General features: G+C 60.9%; 1 protein-coding gene across 1 annotated transcript; it reads left to right on the top strand.

The window, feature by feature from the left end:
- Positions 1-6,601, top strand: TPGS1 (tubulin polyglutamylase complex subunit 1). Its single transcript, XM_006052728.3, has 2 exons — positions 1-553; positions 5,827-6,601. The coding sequence occupies exons 1-2, from the start codon at positions 180-182 to the stop codon at positions 6,359-6,361; spliced, it is 909 nt and encodes a 302-aa protein (XP_006052790.1). The 5' UTR covers positions 1-179; the 3' UTR covers positions 6,362-6,601.
- Positions 6,602-8,132: the final 1,531 nt, after the last annotated feature.

The following is an 8,132-nucleotide window of genomic DNA, read 5'->3' as shown; positions in this document are numbered from 1 at the left end:
GTCTAACCCAGGAAAGCCAAGCAGCACACATAAAGAGGAAACCTAGAGACAGTGCCTATTAGAACCTAGGGAAAAGGGTGCCCTGCCGTGGTCATTTCTTAAGAGTCTCTCAGCGAGATTCTGGTGCCCTTTGCCCTTAACCAAGATGGCCGCTCTATAGCGGCAGCGCACTGTGAGATATGGCAGCGCTTCCGGTCCCTCTGCCCTCAGCGAAGATGGCGGCAGTGGAGAAGCGGCGGCAGGCGGTGGCACAGGCAACCAGTTTCACAGACAGCGGCCGGCCGGGGGTGCCCCGAACGGCGGCGACGGCCGAGAGTGAAGAGGACTTCCTGCGACAGGTCGGCGTGACGGAGATGCTACGCGCGGCCCTGCTAAAGGTGCTGGAGGCGCGACCGGAGGAGCCCATCGCCTTTCTGGCGCACTACTTCGAGAACATGGGCCTGCGGTCTCCTGCAAACGGCGGCGCCGGGGAGCCTCCGGGCCAGCTCCTGCTGCAGCAGCAGCGCCTGGGCCGCGCACTGTGGCATCTTCGCCTGGCTCACCACTCCCAGAGGTGCGGGGCTGGGCCGGGCCTGGAGGGGTAGGGGCTGCAGCCGGACTTCAACTCCCAGCGGGCTCCGCGCGGCTCCCCACCCTCGGCGCCTGTGCACGAGCGCGGGCGTACTGGGAACTGTAGACGGCTGCGTCTGGCGCAGGAGGGGCGCGGACGGCGCGGGGCTCCAGGGTCCCGGCGAGGCCACCCAGCTGAGTGCTGGCGCTGGTAATTCTGGTCGACTTGGTACTTGGTGATGCCTCTTTGCAGATGCCGAGTTTCCCCGTGCACCCCACCCCACTTTTGAAAATCATGGAGCCCACACAGGACTTGGTCCCTCCTAGCTGCAGCGTTCCCGGCGTGGAGAACCCTGCCCATTCAATCAGAAAATGAGTATTTACAGGGCTGGGTCATGGAGACGGGGAGCAAACCAGTCACTCGAGGCCCCTGCTCTACGGGGAGGTCCCCTGCGGGCAGGAGGGGCGTCCAGGAAGGGGCCCGCATGACACATAGGGAAGGGTATTACGGGCACGAGGTACCAGGTGCGCTGGTCTGCGGGGCTGTAGTGTGGGACCCATGGGGAAGGGGAAGAGCTGAAGCATGGGGCGGTGGAGGGAATGGCGCCTTCCCCCCACAGCTCTGAGCTGGGGGAAGGGTAAGTGAATGGACCGGGTCAGGTAGATGGGGAGAAGCCCTCTGACTCGCAGCATCAATCAGACAGGGTGGCCGCGGGACGTGGGTGGGCTTGGACTCAGATGTTGAGGGGGTCCCCAGAGAACCCAGGAAAGGGAAGGAAGCCAAGCAAGGGAGCGTTTCAGCCTGAGCCCAGCACCCACCTGCCTGGGAGCACCCTCCTGAGTCAACGTGTAAACCCCAAGCTGGGGAGCAGAGAGGCCAGGAGGAGCCGGGTGTGGAGGGCCGGCGGGGTGTCCGAAGTGACAGCCAGAAAAGGGAGCACTTGGAGATGGGGGCCTGGTGGGGGTGGGGGGATGGGGGACAGACTGGTGGGCATGCATGGGTTCTGCTGGGGCCCAGGTGGCTGGGGGTTGTTCAGGAGCAGTCCCAGGTGGACTGTGAGAGGGGAGGTCACTGGTCAATCGGGTGCTGGGAAAACGTTGCAGCTGGAAGGTGGATACTCACGTCTGCAGCTGAGACATGTAATGGGCAGGAGGTTGTCATGGGGAGAGGGGCATTATGGAGGCCTCAGGGGAGCTGAGAAGAGCCCAGGACTCGACTCTGAGTAGCCCCAGCCTCAGTGCACCCACAGGAAAGTGTGAGAAGGCAGAATAGACATGAAGGAGGGAAGCAGAAGACAGGGGCACCCAGGACACATTCCAAGGAAGAGAAAAGTCAACAGCAGGGCTGTCAGGTCCTTGTCCAGGTCAAGCACTGCATAAGCCACTCACCCCCTAGACTTCACAGACCAGGACCTTTACGTGAAGGCTTTTTGCAGCGCTTTTCCTAATCCACACAAGTACCTGTGAGCTGCCGGCCACCCCATGTCCAGTGGCCCTCGAGGTGAGAACAGGTGAGACGTGTAGGATGTAGAACCTAGGGGCTGCCTGAGTGTCCTGGGGCTGCTGTAAGCAATTACCACAAGGTGGTGACTCAAAGCAGCAGAAATGTATTCTCCCACAGTCTGGCTGCCAAAGCCAGAAATCTAGGGGCTACAGAGCTGTGCTCCCCCATCCCCTGAGGCTGTTGGGGGAGGTCCTTCTGGCTTCCTTCCCTTCAGGGCATTGCGAATATCCTTGGCCAGCCAAGTCCCTCATCCCCGGTGTCTGTCTCTAAAGGATAGTTGGCATTGGGTTTAAGGCTCATCTCATCTCCAGATCCTGAACTAATGACATCCACAAAGACCCTACTTCCAGACAAGGCCACACCCACAGGTTCTGGGCAGACCTGCACTGCACGCGTGGGGGTGAGGGGATAACACACTGTCCACCATGCTGCAGGGCTGCTGGAGCTGTCAGCGGGAGGCTCCAAGGGAAAGGAGCAGGCCGGGCGACGGCCAGGGCTAGCGCTGCACCTGGTCTCCCTGATCTCAGAGGTGGCTTCCCAGGCAGAAGCCCGGTCACCTCAGCTGCCAGGTCAGAAGCAGAAGCCAGACCAGGCGGGTCCCGGGCGTGGGTCCACCTGAGGCCAGGCAGCCCCGATGCTGTGCAGTGGCTGCTCTTGAGAATGACCTCAGCACGAAAGATTTGGGGCGAACTCAACCTAAATGCCCTCTGCTGAGGTGGAGAAATGACACATGTTGGTAGACAGTGGAGCTAACAGCCCACCAGCCCCCAGAGCACAAACAGCTGATGCTGAAGGGCAGCCACGCCACATGCTGAGAGTAGCAGCAAGAGTGCCAACCCCTGCAGGTGCTGTCACCCCAGAAAACACGCAGAAGCACCAAAGTGTCCAGGCTAGTGTCCTCGGCTCACAGCATCCTCTGTAGGAGCGTCCTGGGTACTGTGAGGATGTGGGGCAGCCTCCCTGCTTCCCACCCACTCAATGCCAGGAGCCCTCCCCCATGACAAGCACAGACGTCTCCAGACATCACCCCGTGTCCCCTGGGGGCAGAATCTCCCCAGATGAGACACACCGAGATAAAGGAGTCCACAACCCCCCCAGGAGACCCTGCATTCCATGACCATGTGACCTCTGAAGTCCTGAGATGTACACATTTCACACACACCTGAGTCAGTGGGGGAGAGGGGACTTACAGATGCTGGGGACCACCCTGGTTTACACCGCATGACTCAGAGGGGCAAGTATGAAGGCAAAGGCTGTGAGCAAGGAGAGGACCCCATCTCTTCAAACACTGAACCAGAGCCCCTCCCCCTTGGCTCTCTGACATTGTGTGGGTGGGGGAGGTCACTCTGTAGGGGGTCCTGCAGGTGTTGAGCAGCCTCCTGGGCCTCCACCCACCCAATGGTGACAAACAAAACTGCCCCCAGACATCATCACTAGTGTCCCCTGGGGACAGAGTCACCCCGTCGAGAGCCCCCTGTCTACAGCGGAAAAGTCTGTCTCTGTGACACGACCCATAAATTGGTTCTTTTTAACAAATGCCCAACATGCTCTGTAAACTCCTCCGTGTGGGAGCTGACATGGGGGAGCCTGAGGACCAGAGCCCAGGATGGCACACCGCGTGGGTGCACCCTCTCAACTGGAGCCCCCAGAACGGCCTCAAGGTGGGGTGTGGCCTTCCTCTGTCTTCTCCCCTGATGATCTCATCTCCCTGGGCCATCACTGCCTGCTATGCATCTTCCTGCCCACAAGGCTGGGAGCCCATGGTAAACAGCACCTGGACAGGGCTGCATGGCAGCAAGTGACAAGCACACGTGGGACCCCAGCCTCACACCAGGCACAAAAATGAATCTCTGTCCTCCCAAGAATCCTGAGACACAGGCTAGAACCCTTATTTTCCAGATGAGAAAAACGGCACAGTGGATAGAACCGGCACAGGTCTAGGCCAGCCAGGAACAGCACTGACCAACTCCAGGGCGATTGAGTCACTCAGAACAACTGGCTGGTTGACCAGGTTCCTGGGGGAGACTTCAGGCAGAGCTGAGTGGTTGATGGATGAGCTGTCAGGCCACAGGGACAGGAACCTGAAACCTCAGTGGCCTCACAGCTGCTGCAGAATCAACAGGGCACTGCTCACCCAGGGTTGCAGGAGTGGACCCTCCATGGGAAGTGGGCCATGCCCTCGGGGGTGGGACAGCCTGCTGCCAAGATACCCCCCAGAGCCTCCTGTATTCACAACCTCAGGCAGCTGCCTCACACATCAAACCAGACCAGGCTGCATCACCACCTTGCCTGTCACCCACTCAGGGGGCCAGCACCATAACCTGAGCGTGTTCACACTGCCCCTGGGGAGGGGCTTCCACAGGGAGCCTTCAGGGGAGGGGACTCCACCAGGGTCCTGGCTGCAGACTGAGCTGGGACCACCCAGCCAAGCTGCTCCCAGTTCCTGACTCAGTCTGGGACATGATCTAGGTGTGGGCTTAATTGCTACACGGCCACCAAGCTGGCCCCAGCATCATCACCACCAGGCTTGCTCCCACCAGAGACCCTTGTCCTGGGGAAAGGAGCTGACAACAGAAGCTCCTACAAGGGCTTGTTTCGAGGCAGCAGCAGTTAACGCAGTGCCAGTTGTGCAAAGGGAAGTTCTGGCACCCCCACACTTCACAGGGTGCTCTCACTAACCCCAAAGCCCTAGCACATTATCCTAGAACTGAGAAGTGAATCCCAGCTGGGCAAGACCCCAGGTCCTGCCCTGTCCCCTCTGCACCTCGGCTCCTCCTCTGTAAGGGGCCTTGACCCCTGGAGCTCACTGGGTGAGCATGGCTGTTCCTGGACCCCGCCCTGCTCCAGCCCAGTGTGGACCAGGCTCCCACCCACGCTGTGCAGTACAGGTGGGTGGCATGCCGTGTCTTACAGATAAGAGTGGAGCCAGGCTCCCAGAAAGGGTGAGTGTGAGCCTTGGGGTTCCCCTTCCTTTGTGGGACCCCTGGCCCGGCCATCAGCTGCCTCAAGCCTCACTTCTTTGCTTTAGAGCTGTAGCAGGGTGCTGGCTGTCAAGGGAGGGGTTGGAGTGGGCACCCAGGTTGACCCAAGCCCACACACGACCACCTGGGAAGCTCCTGGCATGGCCAGGGCACGGCAGAGGGGGACCTCATGGCTTTGTGGGGCAAGCAGTAAGTAGCATCAGCACTGGGGCCATTCCTGATGTGACCTGTGGAGGCAGGAAGCAGCGTATCCGGGTTGATGTGACCACTTTCGGATAAACTTACAAAGCAGCAGCAGCGGGCTTGAGCCACACCCTGGGTTACAGGCTCAGGGCCTGCACAGGTGAAATGAGTTAACTCAGTTAAGAGGTAGGGACAGTCCTGCCCAGTGACACCTCTAAGGTGGAAAGTCCATGGGCAGGAGCCTGTTGGCAGCCGTTTCTCTAGCTCCTAGGTGGTGGTGTGCGCCCTGGGACTGTAATGAGTAACCGGACAGATGAACTCCCTGACAGGCTCCTGAGCTGATGTGATGGGAGGGAGGGAACTCAGGAGGACTCCGTGAAGATAAGTATAGGAAGGGGTTAGGGGGTCGGGGAGGGTACTGCCCTAGACATGATGCTGAACACAGACAGCTGAGCACAGACTCGGTGGAGCCGTGGGGAGATCTGGGGGAGGGCGCTCCAGGTCAGGGCACAGCTGGTGGAAAGGACCTGAGGCAGGCGAGGCCGGTGTGTTGAGGCTGGGGGGCCGGAGCAGGCCTCTAGTGCGAGCCGACGCCCCCTCCGCCCTCAGGACGGCCTTCAACAACAACGTTGGCGTGGCCTACGAGTGCCTGAGCGCCAGCGGGCGCAAGAAGAAGCCGGGGCTGGATGGGCGCACGTATAGCGAGCTGCTGAAGCGCATCTGCCGCGACGGAGAGGCCCCCGAGGAGGTGGTGGCTCCACTGCTGCGCAAGATCCAGTGCCGGGACCACGAGGCAGTGCCGCTGGCCGTGTTCCGCGCGGGGATGCTCACCTGCTTCGTGCTGCTGGAGTTCGTGGCACGCGCCGGCGCCCTCTACCGGCTGCTGGAGGACCCGGGCCTGGCCATGGCTGACCGCCGCTTGGGCCAGGCCGTGCTGGACACGCTGGAGGGGGCTCTGCAAGCCAGCGACGACACCGCGCCCGCGCGCTACCTGGAGGCGGGCTCGCGCCTGGGGCCCGACAGCCTGGCGCTGGCTATGGACCGCGCGCTGGTGGCCCGACGACCCAGCGTCCCCATGACCCGGGAGGAGTTCCTGGAGAAGGCCGCGGCCCTCTTCATCGCTAAGGTCAAGCCCGTGGGCTGAGCCCCGCCCTCCGCCGCCGCCTCCTCCTCCGCCTGGACATACAGGGCCCTCAGGGCCTGTTCACCTGCTTCTGGGCGGAGCACTTCCGGGGGCCAGGACTGGGGTGTCCCTGCATGCCAGCTTCCCACCTGGAATGGTGCCTCAGCCCCCTTCAGCGGGGGAGGGGGCAAGGGTCCCTCCCCGCACATTCACCAAGGTTCGCCTCTCCCGAGCAGAAATAAACTCTGTTCCCCAGGCTGACCTGATGTGTGTGCAAGCGCCTGTGTCCACTCCCAGCACACGTCCCCGGAAACGCTCTCTACTCGGGGAAACGCCAGCCAGCCCCAGCGAGTCCCACCGCTGCCCAGAAACCAGGGTGCCCCTGCACTCGGCTTCATGGGAGCGGAGGGCAGTGGGACACCCAGTGAGATGCCTTGGACCCACAGCCCCAAGATCTGGGAGGCACGGGCGGCCCCCAGCCGTCCCTCCCCAAGCCCCCGGCAGGAGCAGGTCCTCTCTGGTCCTCGATTTACCCCAGCCACCAAGGGAAGAGGTCAGCTGGGCCGGTAGTCATGATGGTGATGACGGATAAGTCTAAGGCCTGCAGTGTCTTGCCTCACCACTGTCTTATGCAGAAGGTAAACCACTGCCCACATCTGGCAGATGGTGAAACCCAAACCCAGAGGAGCAGAGGTCACACCATCAGCAAGGGGCCAACAGGGCCCAAGCCCCAGTCACCCACACCACCTCCACCACCACAGGATTGGGGGGGGGGGGGGGGGCAGGGAACCCATCCAGGATCTAGGCACACCAGAAGTCACCAAGCACCTGAGTGTCCCCCTCCCACCAGCAGGATCACTTCCTGGACCCAGGACTCTGCAGGAAACACACTGCTAGCCCAGATCAGGTGCAGGCAGGTCCAGCCTCAGCTTCCTCCTCTGTCAAATGGGATCCAGGCCACCCCTGTTGACTGAGGGAGACCACACACAAGGACGGAATCTAAAGCCTTTCTCCAGCTACCTTTGGCAGGAGCCAGCTTGCCTCCTCCAGTTTCCCAGCACCTGCCCTTGGCCGGTAACTGATAAATCAGTAACAGCCCCACCTTCCTTTCTTTTCCCACTGGCTCTTCCAAAATCTCCCAACCCCCTCCAGGGGCAGGAAAGAAATGGAAACTGAGTCCCCCCCCCCCTTGCGCTTGGTGACTTTTGTGACAGTACTTGGCTGTATGTACCTGTCATCATGAAAGGTGACAGGTACCCCTGTGGGTGCTGGCATGGTATGCAGTGGCCATGCTGTGAGGAGGCACAAGCCACCTGGAGGTACCTGACTGGCAGCTCCTGCTTTGGGGTAAATGAATGAGTGTTATTGTTTCAAGTCTCGAAGTTGTGGGGTCATTTGTTCCATAACCAGAAGGTTCACGCAGGTGCTTCAGTCATTAAGTATTAGCTGTTACAGCGTACAGATTACTCTCGGGCCCCAGGAGCCGCCAGTAACCTGTGGTTCCCCCGGGAAGACAGAAACTGTCGCCAGCCATCAGAAACAGGGCTGGGCAGTATGTAGAAGCCGTCACTGGTGCCACCAGATTCTCTTCCCAGCTAAGGAGGCTCACAGCTGCCCCACTGCAGAGAAGGAGCCACATGGCCCAGGAGACATCTTCACCCCCTCTGGGACAGGAGTGGCCAGTGACCACCAGGGGATAACCAATGGGGGACTGCCGGGGGCGTGGCCAGTGAAGGACTGGCCAGAGGTCTAAGCTGGCCTGCTTGCCTCAGGGGAAGCTACCTCTGGGGGC

Source organism: Bubalus bubalis, chromosome 9 (assembly GCF_019923935.1).
Source record: "Bubalus bubalis isolate 160015118507 breed Murrah chromosome 9, NDDB_SH_1, whole genome shotgun sequence".
NCBI classification, from domain to species: domain Eukaryota; kingdom Metazoa; phylum Chordata; class Mammalia; order Artiodactyla; family Bovidae; genus Bubalus; species Bubalus bubalis.
The sequence above is the reverse complement of the archived record's forward strand: the minus strand, read 5'-3'. Positions and strand labels throughout refer to the sequence as shown.

Excerpts from the sequence above, each read along its gene's own strand:
- TPGS1 (XM_006052728.3), top strand. The coding sequence starts at position 180 with ATGGCAGCGCTTCCGGTCCCTCTGCCCTCAGCGAAGATGGCGGCAGTG. Across the intron at positions 554-5,826 it reads CTGGCTCACCACTCCCAGAG|GACGGCCTTCAACAACAACG; the intron begins GTGCGGGGCTGG and ends CTCCGCCCTCAG.